Consider the following 21,005-nt stretch of genomic DNA (forward strand, 5'->3'; position numbering starts at 1 on the left):
CTGAACAGCAAAGTGATTCCTTTGTGTGTGTGTATATATATACACACACACACACGCATTCTTTTTCATTATGGCTTAGCCCAGCATATTGAAGGTAGTTCCCTGTTCTATACAGTAGGACCTTGTTACTTATCCATTCTATATACAATAGTTTGCATTTGTTAATCCCAAATCGTCCTTCCCTGCCCCATTCCCCCTTAGCAACCGCAAGTCTGTCCTCTATGTCTGTAAGTCTGTCTGTTTTGTGCCATGTATTAGCTCCCACGTATAAGTGATATCATATGTTTCTCTTTCTCTCACTTTTCTTGGTAATCTCTAGATCCATACATATTGCTGCAAATGCCACTATTTCATTTTTTATGGCTAATATTCTAGTGTGTGTATACACACACACATCTTCTTTATCCATTCATCTATTGATGGGCACTTGGGTTGTTTCCATGTCTTGGCTGTTGTAAATAGTGCTGCTGAGAACATAGGAGTGCAGGTATCTTTTTGAATTACAGTTGTCTCTGGACATATGCCCGGGAGTGAGATTGCTAGATTTTATGATAACTCTCTTTTTAATTTTCTGAGGCACCTCCATACTATTGTCCATAATAGCTGTACCGATTTACATTAGAAAGACTTTAAGTAAAAATCTGAGTATACACTTGAATGATATGCCCTTCTATATGTTACTGAAGGAAACAATATCTTGTTATTATTTTGCATTTTGTGAAACTCCTATAAATTGCTGTGAGGTGGTCCATCTTTGAGAGCATCTGTAAGTTCTTCACCTGAGGTGCTTCTGGATAACTGGAGAATCTACAAATAACTTCTTGGCTTTTTCTGTTTCAGGGGTGAGTTTACTGATACCACATGGAGCCATCCCAGAGGAGAATTCCTGGGAAATTTACATGTCCATCAACCAAGGTGAACCCAGGTAAGAGACAGAGAAGGATGGCATATTAATGAGATCTTGAGTATGAAGTGGAACTTCTGCAGAAAATCTGAAGTTATGAAGATAATGTGACATAGAGGTATGTGAGTGAGAGTGTAAGCTACTTGGACTGTAAAGAGGAAAAAAGCAATTGCAAACTTGTTGGCTTTCCGTTTGTAGTTCTACCCCAAGTCACCAACATCTAGATAGCAGACACCAAAACCAGTATATCAGTAACTGTGCTAAGTCACTTCAGTCGTGTCCGACTCTTTCGTGACCCCATGGACTGTAGCCCATCAGGCTCCTCTGTCCATGGGTTCTCCAGGCAAGAATACTGGAGTGGGTTGCTATTCCCTCCTCCCAGAGGATCTTCCCGACCCATGGATCTAACCTGTGTCTCTAAGGTCTCCTGCACTGGCAGGCAGGTTCTTTACCAATAGCACCACCATCAGTAGGGTTTCTCGACAAAGAGTCACTGTCTCACAGAAGCCTCCTCTCAAAAGAAAAACATATCCTCCTGGGGGTACTCTTTGGTTTTACACATTATGAAAAATTCAGAGAATAACTGCCTTGTGACCTTTTAGTATCAACAGCACACCTGCCCTATAGCCGAGAGACAATTTCTTAAGCAATTTTTCTCAAAGAAAAAAATAGTCTACACTTCAGTAGCTTTCAGATCTGACAAATTTCAGCAGCATTAAATTCAATTACGTGAACAAATACAAATCTTGCCTCATACTTTTTTAATGAAAGTAGCTGGTTATTTTGCTAGTTCAACTATGGTATTTCCAGAAATGTTGCCTTCCTCCACCTAAGATAAACCAAACTCCTCTTTAGAAAGCAATTTCTCTTATCAGCTAGATCTATATACCTCTGGCATTTTCAGTCATAACATCTTGGTTAGTTTAGAATAGATTTTGTTGTTAGCAAAAAAAAAAAAAAAAATACACACACACATGAAAGAAAAACAGAGAAACAGATGGTTTGAACAGACTTTGATAGCTATCTCCATAATAGCATTTGTTTGTACCCAGTGGTTTTCACTTTCTGCTCTATGGGATTTGAGAAAAATGGAAGAAAAGGCTCTGCTAGTTGGCTGTTGGGGAGGAATTGCTTGTAAGCTATGTTGGGCTCTTGTGTTATCTGCTCAGTTCTGTAGACTGATGTCCTTTAGTTGGGCACCTGAAAACATTCCAGTATTGAAGTATCTGCACTTGGCAAAAGGGAAACCAAGAAGCAGAAGTTTTATTCAAAAATCTCAACTAAGCAGACCTAAGAACAGACTTCTCTGGAATAGTCACCTTGTTTTTGTCTCTTTGGATGGATTTATTGAAGCAACTCTACCTGTTCAAAATTGAGGTCATGGTCAATTACACATAAGTGTCTAAATGCATCATCCTTCAAAAATCAGGTTTGAGGCAGAATCCAGGCAACCTTGCCTGAAAATCATGGTCTCTTGCAAACCCTCCTCCACTCTGCATCCTGTTCCCTTTGTGGTAATGAGTCCACAGAGCCTGTGTTCAGCTCTTTCTTCGCAAACCCATCCCTACTTTCTTCTACCACATTATGCGAGAACCAGCCCAGGAGTCTTTCACAAATTCAAAGGCACCTAATGCACAACTCACCCCAGTCCTCACCTCTTAGACCCTTCTTCTTAGGAGGGAAGAGCTAGATTGTGTCCAAAGACATCAAACATGCAAGGACTTAAATAAAAAGGCTCAAAAATGGGAGAACTAGCTCTTGGGATATCCTGAAGTGGAAAAAATACATAAAAATTTGCCAGAGCCCAAAGGCTTTGAAAGACAAATTTGGCCTCCTGGGATCACACCCTGCTAAGCTTTGCAAGTTTCAGGTTTATCCGTTTGCTTTATCCATCTGTAGCTAAGGTGTAAGTTCATTGCTGCCTTTCAGGAAGTTGGACAGAAATAGGAACAACGTCCAAAACTTTCCATCTATGAGGTGAGCATGTAACAGAGGATGGAGTAAAATTATAGGAAGCACACATTTCCATTTGCCAAAACCTTCCCAGCTGTTCCTGCCTCTCACGGAAATGGCTGGTCACTAAACTGCAGCCCACTTACCTTCCTTGGCTGTTCTCGCTCCTTTTTAAGGAGCTCCAAACTACATACTGAAAAATAACACTAAAAATAGTAAATGCCTTTTAGTTACTCTTTTTTTAAAGCTCATGTAAATTTTTTCCATGCTTGCTAGAGGGCTGCTCAGATCTGAGTTCTGCTTTTAATCCTGTGATTAATCAGGAGACCACTGATGTACCTATTTAGTGTCTTCTCTTTTCTTTGTGAGGTCACTTGAAAACCCATTTTCATCTTATGCCATCTGTCATTCTGAACTTGAGCTCAGATTAAGACCCATTTCCGCAAAGTTCGTAAAGCTGGAACACCGCTGCTCTGACTTTTAGTTCAGAGGTGTGAGCGTTGGATTTTTCTGACTGCCCATCACTCCATACACAGCAAATTACAGTGGGATCTCCCCAACACCATCTTGATTCTGTGTTTGAAGGCTGCTCCCTTCTCCTATTGATGATACATTTCTGTTACTCTTTCCTGAGTTACATCCCTGGTGTAGCAGGGTGATGACTTAGTGGAACTATAAGGGATAGCACAGATGCAAATACTTTAGCAGATGCCCAGGGATATAGCTGTGTGGAGTGAACCACGGACTCAGAACAAACCCCTATACTCAGATAGTCTCAGATATACTTAACATTTTGGTAAGTTTCAAGTGAGGTTGTTCTTTGTCTGAAGTGAGGTTGTTCTTTGTCTGAATTGAATGTGCCCTCTCTTTCTTAGAACATCCTACTTGCATACCTGGGAAATTTCCAAGAGGAGATTGTATTGAATTAGCCAAAAATTTCACTCAGATGTGACAGAAAATCCAAACAAAGTTTCTGACCAACCCAATACTTCCTGTTAGGTAGAATGATGTCACTTTCCTTCCTTAATGTTCCTGCTTTGTCTGTACTCTCAGACTTGAACCACCATCTTAATGAAGCTTTTCTAACCTCTTTTATCAGTCTGGACCTTTGGTTGGTCATAATGCTGCGGAAATAAACTCTGCTGACTTTGTGCTCATATAGGTACACATTAGTTTGCTAGGAGACCTTGCATCCTCGGAAAAGTACTTACCTCTTCTCAGTATAACTTGCAAGGTGCTCTCACATGCATTTAAGTCATTTAATCTCCCCAGTAACAAAAAAAGAGAGAGTTTTGTACAGATTTTGTGATGAGCAAAAAGATATAAAAAATGAAGTTTCCAAGAAAGGAAGCTGCTTTGCAAGGATGTATTACTCACCAGCTGAGCTGGGATTTGACTTCAGGATATCTGACTCCAATTCCATGGCTCATGGACTAAAGGATGCCACCTCTCCTTGACATCAGAGACTTTAACAGCTTTCTGACCTTGCGTTACAAGGCTTAGCCCCTGGAATTGCTCTGTAAGAGAAGCAGACAGGATCAAGTTGAACATTCCTTAGACATCTACGGTGGTAAATTGCTGTTGTTACATTATAGCTGAGGGAAGAAAGGCTGGAAACAGGTGTCACATCAGTGCTGAAACTTAGCGGACATGATGTTCAGAGACTTTTGAGCTCAATGGCTAAGAGTGTGAGCTCAGGCACCCGAACCTTGGGTTCAGACTCACTGCTTTTATTCATGAGACCGCAGGTAAGTTAATGAAACTCTTTGTGGGTATAGAGTTGGTACTTAATCTATTAGAGATATTTATAGGATTGTATGATATATACAATGATACTACAATCTTAAAGATGATAAAATAAGAAATCCTAATTAATACATTGTATTTGATAAAGTATTTTACCTATTAATACTTTAGATAAGTATATGTCCTTTAATCTTCTCATCCATCTGTATGGTAAACAATAATTATTCTTCTAATTTTGTAGATTTGAAAATTAAGACCAAGAAACTTAGTACATTTGCCTCAGATGGCAGCAGGACTGGGCTCCAAAACAAAAGTTTTTGACTAATAATGTATTTTTAGACTGTGTCCCACTTTAAGGCATATTATTCTTGAGTCTGGTAAGACGTGTTTGATTGAGACACAGAGCTTATGCCTAACAATGGAAATACCATGAAACATACAGAGAGGGGTCCAGATTTGGGAAAGACAATGGTAACGTGATAATTCAATGTGGAATTATGGTGCAATAGAGAATTTCACAGAGAGCAGTGGGAAAATGGAGGAGACCTTAAGTCTATTCTAAGGATGGATTTACAGAGGGGGTAGAAGGGAAAGTGGATAAAAGATCAGTAGCACTCAGCCAGACAAAGAACAGTGTAAGGGTTATAAAACCCAGTGATTTCTAGCTCCAAGATAAATTTTCCAGTATTTCTATACAGTAGAAGGTAGGAAGGGGGTGGTTAAGAGTAAATAAATCCAGGCTTTATTATTATTATTCAGGTATAGTTGCTTTACAGTGTTGCTTTCTGCTGTATGACGAAATGAATCAGCCATATGTATACAACTTCTGGGACCTCCCTCCATCCCCCATCTCACCCCTCTAGGTCATCCAGGAGCACCAAGCTGAGCTCCCTGTGCTACCCAGCGGCTTCCCCCCAGCTATTTTATACAGAGTCATGTAGATCTGTCAGGCCTAATCTCCCAGGTCATTTCACACCTCTTCCCCTCCTACCAGCGTCCACACATCCTTTCTCTACATCTACGTCTCTATTCCTGCCCTGCAAATAGTTCACCATTCTTTCTAAATTCCACATATATGTGTAAATATATGATATTTCTATGTCTGACTTACTTCACTCTGTGTAACAGTCTCTAGGTCCATCCGCATCTCTACAGATGCCCAGTTGGGTTGCTTTTCATGGCTGAGTAATATTCTATTGTATATATATACCTCATCTTCTTTATCCATTTCTCTTTCAGTGGATATCTAGGTTGCTTCCAAGTCCTAGCCATGGTAAATAGTGCTGAAATGAACACTGGGGTGCATGTCTTTGTGAATTATGGTTTTCTCAGGATATATGCTGGAGAAGGAAATGGCAACCCACTCCAGTATTCTTGCCTGGAGAGTCCCCTGGACAGAGGAGTCTGGAAGGCTATAGTCAATGGGGTCACAAGAGTTGACATGACTTAGTGACTAAACCACCACCACAAGGTGTATGTCCAGTAGTGGAATTGCTGGGTCATATGGTAGTTCTATTGTTTTTTAAGGAAGCTCCATACTGTTCAGGTGTATAGCCAAGTAATTCAGTTTTTTGTTTTTTTTTTTTCAGATTCTTATTCCATTATAGGTTACAAGGGTTAGAATATAATTCCATGTGCTATATAATAAATCATTGTCATTTATCTATTAATCCCAAGTTCCTAATTTATCTCTCCCCCTAACTTTCCCTTTTGGTAACCATAAATTTGTTTTCTATGTCTGTGAGTCTGTTTCATAGATTATTTTGCATTATTTTAGGTTGCACATATAAGTGATATTTATTTTTATCTGACTGACTTCCCTGGCTCAGTCTCGTGTGGGGTTACTGCTCCTTTCTCCTGATGCCCACAAGGCTTTGTTTGTGCCCTCCCGGAGTCTGTTTTCCCAGACTTTCCTGTGGAAGTTCTGTAATCAAATCCCACTGGCCTTCAAAGTCAAATTCCCTGGGGTTCTCAGTCCCTTTGCTGGATCCTCAGGTTGGGAAATCTGTTGTGGGCCCTAGAATTTTTGCAACAGTGTGAGAACTTCTTTGGTCTAACCCTCCTCCAGTTTTGTGGGTCATCTGCTCTGTGACTCTATGGTGGGGCTAATGGCAACCTCCTCCAAGAGGACTTACACCACATGCACCTCCCAGGACTGCTGCAGCCAGAGCCCCTGTCCCCACCGCAGGCCGCTGCTGACCCGTGCCTCCGCAGCAGACTCTGAAACACTCGCAGGCAGGTCTGGCTCCGTCTCTTGTGGGGTCACTGCTCCTTTCCCTGGGTCCTGGCGTGCACAAGGTTTTGTTTGCACGCTTCAAGCATTTCTGGTGGGTATGAGATTTGATTTTAAATACAGTTGCACCCATCCTACCATCTTGTTGGGGCTTCTCCTTTCCCCTTGGGATATCTTTTTTTGGTGGGATCCAACATTCTCCTTTCCATGGTTGTTCAGCAGCTAGTTGCGATTTTGGTCTTCTCACAGGAGATGAGTGCACATCCTACTCCAACATCTTCCCTTCGTATGATCATCTCTAGGTCCATCCATGTGACACATGGTAAGATTTCATTCCTTTTTGCGGCTGAGTAATATTCCATTGTATATATGTGCCACATACTCTCTATCCATCTGTCTGTCGGAGGACACTTAAGTTGCTTCTGTGTCTTGGCTGCTGTACATAGTGCTGCTAGGAACACTGGGGAGCAGGTATCAAATCTTGCGCCACCCCCCCACCCCCCACTTTAAAGTCACTTTGATGCCAAAATATTGCCTTAAGCAGCTTCCTTCCAATTCTACCCCAGGTCTAGGCATAGACAGGATTAGGTTTTATGCACTGCTTCACTCACAAAATAGAGAATGCTTCCTGATGTCACAGGAGCTAGAGTAGCCTCACAGAAAGGCAATGGCATGAACTTGGATCTGCCAGAAGTATTTGCAGGTGAGAGGCCCTTGGGATTCTCCTGACACAAGGATATTTAAGCAGCTAAGCCAATGCCGAACACAGCCTCCTTTATCAAGTAGGCTGCTTTGGAGGGCAGGAAACCAGCAATGATCACTTTTGACAAGCTTGTCTGTTTTCCCAAACTTTAATTCACAAGAATTAGAGTCTTTTCTTTCTAACATTTTTTCAGGAGCTTTTTTTTTGTGTGTGGGGGGGTGGATTTTTCATCTTCTCTAAGAAAGTTTTGATAACTTTTATGAAATAAGGGTGTTTAATAGAACAACCCTATGACCCAGCAATCTCACTCCTAGGCATATATCCAGAGAAAACCATAATTCGAAAAGATACACGCACCTTAATGTTCACTACAGCACTACTTACAATAGCCAAGAAATGGAAGCAGCCTAGATGCCCACCAGCAGAGGAGTTGATAAAGAATACGTGGTGCATATATACAATGAAATGGAACGTATACTCAGCTATTGAAAAATGAAATAATGCCATTTGCTGCAACAGGGATGGACCCGAGATGATCGTAGTTAGTGAAGTCAGACAAATATATAAACCCACTTACATGTGGCATCACCAAAAAGGTACAAATGAATTTATTCATAAAACAGAAATAGAGTCAAAGATGTAGAAAACAACCTTATGGTTACTGGGGGAAGGAGGGGAGGCTACAGTGGGAGATGGGGATTGACATGTACACTGTACTGTATATACATAGACAGCTAATAAGGACTTACTGGAACAAACAGGGAACTCTGCTCAGTCCTTTGTAATGACCTGTAGGGAAAAGAATCTAGAGAATGGATGTAGTTTGTGTGTAGATGAGTCACTCTGCTGTACACCTGAAACTAATACAACATTGTAAATCAACTATGCTCCAGTCAATTCTTTTTTAAAACATAAAGGTTTTTAAATAAAGGTATTTTTAAAAATCAGTTATTTCAGAGCTTTCCCCACATATATACAGAAAATGATGTAGCACAGTCATCTCACTACCCTGTCCCAGCTCGCATTTTGCACCCCTCCCCATCCCATGGGCTTCCCTGTGGCTCAGCTGGTAAAGAATCCACCTGCAGTGTGGGAGACCTGGGTTCAATCCCTGGGTTGGGAAGATCCCCTGGAGAAGGGAAAGGCTGCCCACTCCAGTATTCTGGCCTGGAGAATTCCGGGGACTGTATAGTCTATGGGATGGCAAAGAGTTGGACACAACTGAGTGACTTTCACTTTCACTTTTTTCCCCACCCCATGGTTGGTAAGTAGAGAAATAGACCAGAGCCTTACTATATGGAGCTTTCTTCTGAGAAGCAATAAAATAAAATCAAAGGCAAACATTCATTTCATTTTTCCAATTACACCGTCATGTGGATGCTGACCAAATGCTTAGACTAGAGTTAGAAATGTAAATAATCTTCCTGAAGGATTTACAAAAGGATACATATTTGGAGTTAGGGCTCACCCCAGGTGGAATATTTTCTCTCAGACGGTATGGTCTTCCCACTGGTACCTCTTGGAGTGAGGATTGGGAAGGGAGAAATGGTGGTATTAGGAAATAATAACTTTGCAGGGAATGCCTTGATAATGGTGCAATAGCTTTGATAGCAAAACATGAAATAAGACCAAATGTAAGACGGGGAAGAAAGTAGGTCTGGATGGGATAAAGCAGACAATTCCTTTTTAGTAATACCTCACAATTCAGCACTGCAGTGTAGCTGCTTCTGCACAATGGCTTCATGTAGCTTTTTCTTCAGAGTTGCCAGAACAACACACACAAAAACAAAATTATAAACAATGACTTGATCACATTGCAAGCCTAATAGAGGATACAAGCACTCAGAAATGTCCTTAGGCTGTTTGGAAGGACGTCATTTCTAGAAGACTAAACAGAAAACACAGATATGTATGGCCATTTAACTTGTAAAAATGGTGCTAATGAAATGGATCTGTTTCTAGTAAACTATTCTTTATGTCAAAGCAGACATTTGAGGCCATTTTAAAACCACTCATGCAAGTAAAATATGAAACTGCATACGCTTTTCCTGGGGCATCTGATTTCACAGAAGCTAAGAAACCCCTATCATCAGACTACTGCAATTAGCGTAGTGGTCCCAGTCAAAACCTTACCTCTTGAGTGCAAGGTAAGAGCACCTGTCTTTGGCTCTACCCTAACACCAGGTGACTGGTTAGGACATTACTGCAGAGATAAAGTGTCAGTCACTCCGTCGTGTCTGACTCTCTGCGACCCCATGGACTGTAGCCCACCAGGCTCCTCTGTCCATGGGGATTCTCCAGGCAAAATACTGGAGTGGGTTGAAATGCCTGTCTCCAGGGGATCTTCCCAATCCAGGGATCAAACCCAGATCTCCCACATTGCAGGCGGCTTCTTTACCATCTGAGCCACCAAGGAAGCCATTGAACACTAGGAACTTGTGTTTCTGCAAATATCCATGAGTGTGTACACAAGTGTGTGCATGGGTGCTGGGGTGGGGGGGAGTGTGGAATTTTGAATCCGATCTAAGATTATAGTTTTTAAATGAACAAAAATCAGCCCCCAAAACAATTTTAAAAATTCAATTTCCTGAAAAGGTATAGAATTAAATATCTTCAAGCGACCATGGACAGTTCCATTAAGCACAACTGTTAGAATGACTGCTAGGACAACCAGAACCACTTAATACCACAATAGATGAAACCCAGTAACTCAAATGAATGATATTTTGCTACATGTGGTGACAGAGACACACAAATTTAACCAGGAGTGAAGGGATGAATCGTGTGGAAAGGCTCAGGGTAGGTGCCAGAGAGGAAGTGACAACTGACTTCAAAGCTGAGTAAAAAGCATTCCAGGGAATAGAATGTGCAACGGCACAGAGGTATATTCAGCATCACTTATTTTGGAACTAAGCAAATCAGAACAAAATAAGAAAAGTAGAGTGATAAGGAATGAGGCTGAAAAAATAAAAGATTTGACCATGTACACTATTGTTTGTTGACTAGGAAACTGAAACATACCTGGTGGGTAGGGATGGATGAGGCTTACTTACACGTGGTGTGTTTTATCTCCTGCTTCATCTCCACTGCCACTTCCCACATTCAAGTATTTATTATTCCGGTATCCTTCTGAGTACAGTAAAAAGATGTCTCATTTTGCCTAGTGCAGATATTAATAGTCCTCCTTTTCACACTCAGAATCTCTCAATTTGGACAATAAATGATAGTCACTCTACTTTTGAGTGTCCTCGTCTCTAGTTGTGAACGTTTAAAATCCTTTCTCTAATCCCCACATTGCTCCCAATGGGCAGTTTTGAGAGAGAGAGAGACTTGGGGAAGAGGAACTCAGCAAGATCCAGCGTGTGTGAATGTGTATGTGGGGGTTAATGTGGAATGAAGGGGATGAAGGACTTTAAGATAATTCACAGAATTCTGGCTTGGGAACTGACGATTAATTAGAAGAGAGAGGTTTGCCAGCTGAAGTCACCTGAGAGTTTGTGATAACAGTTGCTTTGGGAGCGACTCTGGATTTTTTTCTGGAACAAATACAGCTCTTTCCCTTATAAGAAAAGAGGTAGGAAGAAAATTGATTACAGAATAAATAAATAAAAATTATATGTATACTCACACAAAAAAAGATAACTGCTGAATTGAAATCCTATGTCACTTGTTTGGGCTTCCCTGGTGGCTCAGCAGTAAAGAATCTGCTTTCAATGCAGAAAACACAGGAGAGGTGGGTTCGATTCCCGGGTCGGGAAGATCCTGTGGAGAAGGGAATGGCAACCCACTCCAGTATTCTTGCCGGGAGAATGCCATGGTCAAAGGAATCTGACAGGCTGCAGTCTACGGGGTTGCAGAGTCGAACATTACTGAAGCGACTTAGCGTGCATGCCTGCATGTCACTCATTTGGTTGGAGCATGGGACAACAATGCTACTCCCAGCAAAGTATTATGATACTGGATGCAGACTGGGTCTGCGTGCCTCACGCACAGCGGAATCTTCTGCTTTCATTCTCTTTCCTTCCTAGCTAGGTAAGAATCTTCCAACCCTGAAGTAAACGAATGCCATACATAACATGTCAGGAAAGTAGTACAGACGTGGGCATTAACATTACATGAAAATTGAAGAATTATTAAAAATGAGATAACATAGCTGCGTGAGAACCACAAAGGACCCAGAAGCCGAGTTCCAGGCCCCTTTGCCACATCCAGCGTGTGCAGCTTTGAGCGAGTCATTTTCTTTCTCCAAACCTCAATCTGTAAATTTTGTGTATTATTAACTGAATTCCAGGATTTGGATGAGGACAGTAGAGTGACTTTAAATATGACAAGTCCTGTGCAAATTACATGCTACATTTTGTCTATCCATTTTTTCTTAATTAAAAAGATGGAAAGGCACATGGAATTTGCTTGAGCTCTGTCTCAGTGATATTGAGTCCTTCCCTTTTAACTGCTAGTGCATTCTGAGACTCAGAGGAAAGTTCAGTTCAAGTGACATCAAACATAGGAAGTGTTCACTCTAAAATCAAGAGCCTTGTCTTAAGACTAGAGTTGCCATATGATCCACAGTCACACTCCTAGGCATATACCCAGATGAAACTGTAATTCAAAATGATACATTCACCCCTATGTTCATGGCAGCACTACATTCAATGGCCAAGACGTGGCAGCATCCTAAATGTCCAACAACAGAGGCATGGATAAACAAAACGTGGTCCACACGGACACGCGAGGAATGTTAGTCAGTCATAAAAGGCAACAAAATAATGCCGTTGGCAGCAACATGGATGCAACTAGCAATTATACTAAGGGAAGTCAGACAGAAAGACAAATACCATATGGTATCACTTACATGTAGCATCAAAAATATGACACGTATGCACCTATCTGCAAAACAAACAGACTCGTAGAAAACAGACCTGTGGTTGCCAAGGCAGAGGGGTGTAGAGAGGGGAAGGACTGGGAGTTTGGGAATGGTAGATGCAAACTATGATGCAGAGGAGGGATAAATAACAAGGGCTTACTGTATAGCACAGGGAGCTATATTCAATCTTCTGGTATAAGCTAATGGAAGAGAATCTCAAAACATAAAAAATGTTTAAATAAAAATTGAAACAAAGAGCCTTGTGATAAAAGACACCCTGCATCAATTCTTTCATCTGCTTCTGTTTCTGATAACACTCTGGCCTCTTGCTTGATACTTTAGAGGTATACTCTGTGGGTCCAAACAAGGGGTTCTGGGTGGGCTGGCGTTTAGATGAGATCAGTGTCCAGTCACGCTGGGGCAGGTGCTTATGCCAACTTGAGTAGGCTTTGTCCCTGTCCACTCTGCCAGCCTTTCCTTGCTGGAGAGTGATGGATATAAATGAACGACACTGTTTACTGGTCAGTCACGGATTTGAATTTGGTTTGCTGCTTTGAGTTTTCAACATTTCTATTGGAATAATCACACTGATGGCATCTAGCTATCCCTTTGAGGAGATGTGGCGTTAATGAACTCTGTAACAGCCATAGGGACCCATTGAGGAGGGGAGGTGCTCCGAAACAGCAAACAGAATTGCCTCCTGTGCTCCAGAGAGGGGAGTAAATTGCTACCACTTGGGAAGCACATCAATTCCTCCAGGCTGCCAGGGCCATGTGGTGTCATAAAAGGGGCAATTTATCAAATGGTACCTTAATGGCTTAGAAGGGTTAATGCACCTTGAGCCAAAGTCTTTTCTGCCATGAAATCACAATGGTTTCTTCACAGAGTCATTTAGGTTAGAATATAATGCCATTAACCCCAAAATGAGGTGGAGAAGAGAAAAATATGAAAGAAAGTGGGAAAGAAAAGGGGGGTTCTCACGTTGTCATCTTATGATTGCTCTTTTTGGAAAAGAGAACTTCCCCGTACCGCGCTCCTTACTCATCCCCTCCACCTCACATCCCCTTGGTCCACACACAAACTGCATGCGTGAAAATTGCCATCATTTTAATCAAAGTGCATTCGAAGCCCACAGGAGCTCACAATGTGAAGTGATTAGAATGGTCCAGAGGACTCTCTTAATTAAAGATGCCATTGACAAGATAACAATGGTCTGTGAATGTGGTTAATAGGTCTGAATGGAAGGGGCACCTTAATTCAGTAAGAGGAAAGTCACTGGTTTGTGAGTTTGATTGTGCATTGTAAAGGAACAGCACATACTGTAATTATTTTTATTTGTATGTGCCGTCTCTTTTATTGCTCATGCTGGAAGTAGAAATAACCTATCCTATTAAGATATTTAATATATATCATCCTTTCCATTTCACTTGGTTATAGCTTAATAAATATGCCAGGAGAAGATGCCAACCCACACTGGGGCTGCCCTCGTGCTTACTAAAGCAAGCCCTTTGAAAACCGGCATGATCAACCGCCTCCCTCCCTTGGTTACAGTCTTTAAGGCAAACCATAACAACTTCCTAGGACCCCATAAAGTTAGAGGCAGATAGGGAGCTTCACTCTGCGCGTGAACTTCTGCAGCTGAAGCATGAAGATAACCAAAGGTCAGCCCACCCCCTCAAAGATTGTGTGGTGTCTGGGAGACGGCAGTGGACAGGAGGCAGCAGCAGAGGGGTCTTGAGGTCCTAAATTTGAAGTGGACAAGCCATGAAAAGCCAGTGGTAGACAGAAGAATGGCACCCCAAAGACATCCACACCCTCATCCCTGGCACCTTACATGGCAAAAGGGACCTGGCAGATGGGATGAAAGGTTAAGGACATGGAGAAAGAGAGATCATCTGGATTATGCAGTCAGCCCACAGAAGGATCCTTCTAAGAGGAGACAGGAGTGTCTATCAGATAATGAGATTTGAGGATGTCACAGGTCTCACTGATGGAAGCAGGGGTTTGCACCCAAAGAATGCCAGCGACCTTTAGAAGCTGGGAGAGTCCAGGAAACAGATTCTTCTCCAGAACCTCGAGCAGGAATACTGCCCCGCTGACACCTTCATTTTAGCTCCCTGGGACTTTTGTCTACATAACTGTAACATAAATTTGTGTTGTTTTGATCCAGTAAGTCTATGAAAGTTTAGTGGCTCAGTCATGTCCTGCTCTGTGACCTCAGGGACTGTAGCAGCCCACCAGGCTCCTCTATCCATGGAATTCTCCAGGCAAGGATGCTGGAGTAGGTACCTATTCTCTTCTCCAGGGAATCTTTCTGACCCAGGGATAGAACCCCGGTCTCTCGCATTGCAAGCAAATTCTTTACCATCTGAGCCTCCAGGGAAGGTAAGATCCAGAAAGCCTATGGAACAGCAATAATAGGAAACCAACACAAGCATCTGTTGTGGCCACACTACACTCTCCAAAGTTCTGTTTTCCTTTCTCCAGTGTCTGTGAATACCATCTTGGCAATTCACATGCCAACATTACACCTTCGAGGTTCAGGTTTTGGAGACCACATCCCAGAGAACATCTGTCTCTTCTACTGCTGGTACCCCCACCCAACACCACAGGACCCCCACCACTAACAGGAGATTCTGATCCCAGCTCTATCACAAGGGGGTGTGACTTCGGCCTTGTCCCTCCACCCCGTGCCACACCCTCCTGTCTCCTTGATGGTGTTGACCTGATTACTCCTGTGTCCTGTCCCTGCCCCCACCCAAATGAAGTGCTTCTCTGACACCGGATTCAGGTTCCTCCAGAGAAGGCTGTTTTCCCCATCCAGAACAGCAATGAGTAAACAACTTAGCAGATAATAAAACCTGTCATAGCAGCATACCACCTAGATCCACTCTTCTCCCCTCTCTGGTTCACTTTAAAGCACTCTCCCTAAGCCATCATTATTCCGCTTCTCCTAGTAAACAAAGCTAAACACCGACACTGCATGAAAGATGAGGTTTAAATTGTGTCTAGGAACTGGTGGTTTACACATGATTTGTGATTCCTTTAGTATATTAATTGGTAAACACCCAATGAATGTGTACATAAACTAAAGCCGCTGAACATATGCAGACAGTTGAATCTCTCAGTGGGGTGTTGCTCACATTTCAGCAAAGTCAAATCCTCATTCCAGCCTGTGTGTAACTGCTCCCCCAACCCCAAATCCCATGTGCCAACTCCCCACCCATGATCCTATTTCAGATAATACCAAGTGGGTGACACCGATCTTTAAGCCTTTTAATAGTAAAGCCATATGCTTCCATCCTCTGTGCCCGTTGCTTGTTGTAATCCACTGTTCTAACTGCTCCTCTCCTGCCCCACCTAATGGCATAGAATGGTGTGAAGAGCTGTAACATTCGTTCCAGTGACTGCTCATCAACACCCCAACCGGGCAGCCTTCTGTACTAACACATGTACTATTTAGAGAAAGGCGATGTAGGAACTGACCCTGTGCATTTGCATTTTTCAGCCGTAGTGGTGGTTGGTGGTGGTTTAGTCACTAAGTCGTGTCCGACTCTTGTGACCCCATGGACTGTAGCCTGCCAGGCTCCTCTGTCCATGGGATTCTCCAGGCAAGAATACACGAGTGGGTTGCCATTTCCTCCTCCAAAGCCTTCATAGTGAGCATTTCAACTTGACCAGCATCTAAGTTCCATTTCAGAAGCCTACTTGATCTGTATCTAACAGACCACTCCACCCCCACTGTGTAAGGCATGGCTTCAGATGCTTTCTCAGGAATCACTCAAGTTTTCAAGAACCACACTTTTCTCAAACAGTAGTACCTAGCTAATGTGCATGCAGAAGGTCCAAATGAAAAATACAAGTTCTTGGTCCCTATCTCAGAAATACTGAATCAGAATCATGGGTGGTGTCCAGGAATATAATTTTAAACAAGCTAGCCAAGGAATTTGAACCACATTACAGTTTTACAGCTACTTAAAGACTGAAAGAGGAGTCTACTGTGATAAAGAGATTTTGTTCAACTTATTTTTTCTTCTATTCTGCCCTTACTTACCTATCCTCCCTTTCTAGAAGTCTGTTTTGTTAAATCATATTTACAGGACTTCCCTGGTGGTCCAGTGGTTAAGAATCCAGCTGCCAATGCAGGGGACATGGGTTTGATCCCTGGTCTGGGAAGATTCCACGAGCCATGAAGCAGCTAAGCCCATGCACTACAACTCCTGAATTCACACTCTAGCACCCAAGAGCCTCAACTACTGAGCTCCAAGACTAGAACCCGTGCTCTGCAACAAGAGAAGCCACCGCAATGAGAAGCTTGTGCGCCACAACAGAGAGTAGCTCCCACTCGCTCCAAACAGAGAAAGCCACGTGCAGTACTGAAGACCCAGCACGTGCGTGCTCAGTCACTTCAGTCGTGTTTGACTCTTTGCGACCCCATGGACTTTAGCCCGCCAGGCTCCTCTGTCCATGGAATTCTCCAGGCAAGAGTACTGGAGTGAGTTGCCATTTCCTTCTCTGGAGGATGTTCCCGAACCAGGGCTTGAACCCAAGTCTCCTGCTTTGCAGGCAGATTCTTTACCACTGAGCCACCAGGGAAGCCCCAAGACCCAGCACAGCCATAAATAAATAAATCTTTAAAAAATAAATCCTATTTACAGAGCAGTTATTGGTTAGCTGCTCAGTCATGTTCGACTCAGTGACCCTATGGACTGTGGCCTGCCAGGCTCCTCTGTCCATGGAATTCTCCAGGCAAGAGTACTGGAGTGGGTTGCCATTTCCTTCTCCGGAGGATGTTCCCAAACCAGGCTCGAACCCAAGTCTTCTGCATTGCAGGCAGAAGCCCCAAGACCCAGAACAGCCATAAATAAATAAATCTTTAAAAAATAAATCCTATTTACAGAGCAGTTGTTGGTTAGTTGCTCAGTCATGTTTGACTCAGCGACCCTATGGACTGTAGCCCACCAGGCTCCTCTGTCCATGGAATTCTCCAGGCAAGAATACTGGAGTGGGTTGCCATGCCCTTCTCCAGGGGATCTTCCCCACCCTGGAATTGAACCTCGGTCTGCCGCATTGCAGGCAGATTCTTACCGTCTGAGCCATCAGGAAAACCCACTGGAGTTGAGTCCCCCCAGGAGACCTAGTCACACTATTGGAGTTGACTGATGTGCCATGCTGGCTTTCTAAAGGGCCTGTATCTCTGGGAGATCCTGAGATGGTGTTTCCTACTGATCTCAAAGATTTGGTCAGAGCTATGTAGTGATGCACGCATCAGACTCTAGTAAGACAAGAGAAATCATAAACCTCAAACCGTGATTTTTATCCATGGCAATGTTAGCACTGTTGATCAGTATGAGGATTTCAGGGAAAAGAGAAAAAGAATAATAACAGTTAAAACTCTGTATCATCTCAGGTAGAAAAGTGTAGGAGGCTGGAGCCAGCTAAGTATAGCTTTCATCTATCAGCTTTTTATGTCTGTTCCATTAAAATATGATTTAATTATGGATCGACCCAGGGTCTGGCATAGTAAAACTATCATTACCTTCCTACCTGCATTCCTGAGTGATGCTCGGGTAAAGGTGATCAAAAACCTACATTCATCTGTAATGTAGACCATAAGGAGGAAAGGAGAGAGTGATGATTACCAAGCACAGCATGGCAGATGACAATAACAGTCAAAACCATGTCTTTAAAAATGGAGCTGAGTGTTTTGTTTGAAAAGAGTGACACGCTGCAAGCCTAGAATCAGGTCAAGAGATGTTGAAAGCAAAAGCCAAATGTGCCCGGATGCAGCTCCAGACCTGCCATGGGCATGCCGCCTTGCAACTGACCTTCACCGTGACCTTCTGTTGACCTTGGTGAGCAGATGATACTGCAGAATGTGAGTCCCCACGTGGCAAGGTCCGGACCACAACCTTGCCACCACCAAGTTCAGAACCATCACATTCTGTGCAGCTGTCAGCGACCCTAGTGATTTCATTGTAGGAATTCTGAACCTGAGCCCCTCTTCATTAGGATCTTTTTGTTTGTTTTGTCAGAATTTCACATTTAAGGAAAAGCTGCAAGGATAGTACAGGTGACTCCTGAACAACATGGCTTTGAACTTGATGGGTTCACTTTTCAGTAGTCAGTAATTACAAGCTGTGTGTGGTTGGATCCACAGGTGTGGAGCCACAGCTACGGAGAATCGCGGAAGTTGAAGGACAGCCATAAGTTATGCATGGGTTTTTGACTTAGCAGAGCATGTTGGTGCCCATACACTCCCGTGTGGTCAAGGGTCCTCTGTATAGAGTTCCCAACCTTCCCACGCCCGGATTCACAAACGTTAACATTTTAGTATGTGTTCTGTGTTCTGCTGTTTCTCTCTCCATGTGTGTAAATACTGGGTTAGCCAAAAAGTTTGTTCCAATTTTTCCATGTTAGAGGCAAACTTTTGGCCAACCCAATAAAATACACGCACACACACACAGTGTTTAACCATTGTGAATAAGATATTCCTTTGCCTCCAGATACTTCATTGTGTGTATCCTAAACACAAATTGTTACATGACCAAAGCAAATTATCAAAATCAGGAAATTAACATAGATACAATACTATTATTTACCTCACAGACTTTATTAATATATCACCTGTTATCCAAATAATGTCCTTTATGGCAATGAAAGTTCAGGTCCATTCACTACATTCTGTTATCATGCACTTTTTTGGTCTCTTTTAATCTAGTGCAGTTTCTAAGTCTGTTGCTAGTTCATTATGTTGACCGTTTTCAAGAGTGCAGATCAGCTAGTTTGTGAATATCCCTCAAGTTGGGCTGATATTTGTTTAATAAATTCTTATGCTTAGTGTCAGTATAAGTATTATTGTCAGGAATGTTATAGAAGTGATGCTTGAGTTCCTTTTGCTTTTTCATATCAAGAAGTATGTTCTGAAAATTAATCCCTTTACTGGCAAGATTAACTGAGAACTTGGGCTAGATAGTGTCTACCAAGGTTCTCAAGTATAAAGTCATGTCGCTCCTTTGTAATTAATAAGTACCATGTGGAAAGATACTTTGAAGCCATGCAAATCGTCTATTATTCTTCAGACTTTCACCAGAGTATAGAGCATCCTATTCATAATCCTTAACTGAGTCAGTTATTAATATGGTTAGTTGTCAAATGATGACTTTCTCCACTTATTAGTTGGCTTCTTATTGTATGGACTTCCCTGGTGGCTCAGGTGGTAAAGAATCTGCCTGCAGTGCAGGTCTGGGTTCAATCCCTGTGTTGGGAAGTATCCCCTGGAGAAGGGAATGGCTTTCCCACTCCGGTGTTCTTGCCTGGAGAGTTCCACAGACAGAGGAGCCTGGCGGGCTATGACTGGCGGGCAAACACAATGTGGTTGTTTGCTTCCGTATGGAAGAGTTTTTCCCTTCCCGTTCATTCATTCATTTATATCTGTATCTTTCCTGATTCCTTATTTTATTCAATGGGTTATCATCCTTTACTACCATTATTCACTGTGATGCTCAAAATGTCCCATGCTTGGTCACTGGAAACCACTGGTTCCTATGCTTTCTTCATAAGTATTTTGAGCACTTGTGGCCTATATTGGGAACTGGGCAGGGGTACCACAATAAAATAAAAATAATTTAATAGTGCAGTACATTGGAAGGCAATGAGTGTAAAATAAAAGAAAAACAAAGATCAGCTAGCATTCAGGGTAAGAATGTTGCAGTGACATTGTTCAGGCATGACTGGGGAAATGCCTTGTTATTGAAGGAAAGGGAGCAAAGGTCTGTGGGGCATGAGAGAGCTAGTTGTGGGGACATCTGAAGGAAGATTCCAGAGCAGGAGAAATAGCAACACTTCCATAAGTTGGGGGAAGAGGGCGAGATGTTGGCATTTTCAGTGGGATTCCTCTGACTGCTGAGTTGAGAAGTGACCGTGATGGAAACACGAAAGCACTGCCAAGGTGCCTTCAATTCCCATAGTACTCATCCTAAGGCAGTGGAAATCCCCTTAAAGCATGTGTGTTGTGATAAGGGCAATCTATTGAATAAATTTTGGAGTAGGAAACAGCAACCCACATCAGTATTCTTGCCAGGAAAGTCCAATGGACATAGGAGCCTGGTGGTCTACAGTCCATGGGGTTGCAAAGAGTCAGACACAACTGAGCGTGCACACATTGAATAAAGTAGCCACCCAAAAGCACAGTTGCTGTAGAAATAAGACTCATAAAAAGGCAGGAGAGATGGGAGTTGAGGATTGAGAAGCAGAACCCTCACGCATGGAGCACATACTAGGTGCTTTTTAGGTTTTACTTCTTTTCACTCCAGAACAATCTTAGAGTATATTCCCTTTTTATTTGACCACACTGCACATCATGCAGGATCTTAAGTTCTCTGACCAGGGATCAAACCCACAACCTTCGCATTGGAAGCGCAGTCTTAACCACTGAACTCCCAGGGAAGTCCTCGAGTAGATGGTACATGTTATGGGAGGCAAGTGAGGCTCCACAGGGCTTTCCCTTCTACCAAACTCTGTATGGTTTTCTTGACACAGAAAAGGTCGGTGGAGGGACATGGTGTCAGAGACAGTGCCATGAAGCACACAGAAAGGACAC

The 21,005-nt window shown here is 42.7% G+C and overlaps 1 protein-coding gene across 1 annotated transcript in view; it reads left to right on the forward strand.

The window, feature by feature from the left end:
* UNC5D (unc-5 netrin receptor D) overlaps positions 1 to 21,005 on the forward strand; it is a 637,872-nt gene that overhangs the window by 568,525 nt on the left and 48,342 nt on the right. The window contains exon 11 of the mRNA NM_001192518.3: positions 841 to 925. Coding sequence (NP_001179447.1) covers positions 841 to 925 — 85 coding nt within the window. The remainder of the gene's footprint in view (positions 1 to 840; positions 926 to 21,005) is intronic.

This window comes from Bos taurus, chromosome 27, assembly GCF_002263795.3.
Source record: "Bos taurus isolate L1 Dominette 01449 registration number 42190680 breed Hereford chromosome 27, ARS-UCD2.0, whole genome shotgun sequence".
In the NCBI taxonomy this organism is placed as follows: Eukaryota; Metazoa; Chordata; class Mammalia; order Artiodactyla; family Bovidae; genus Bos; species Bos taurus.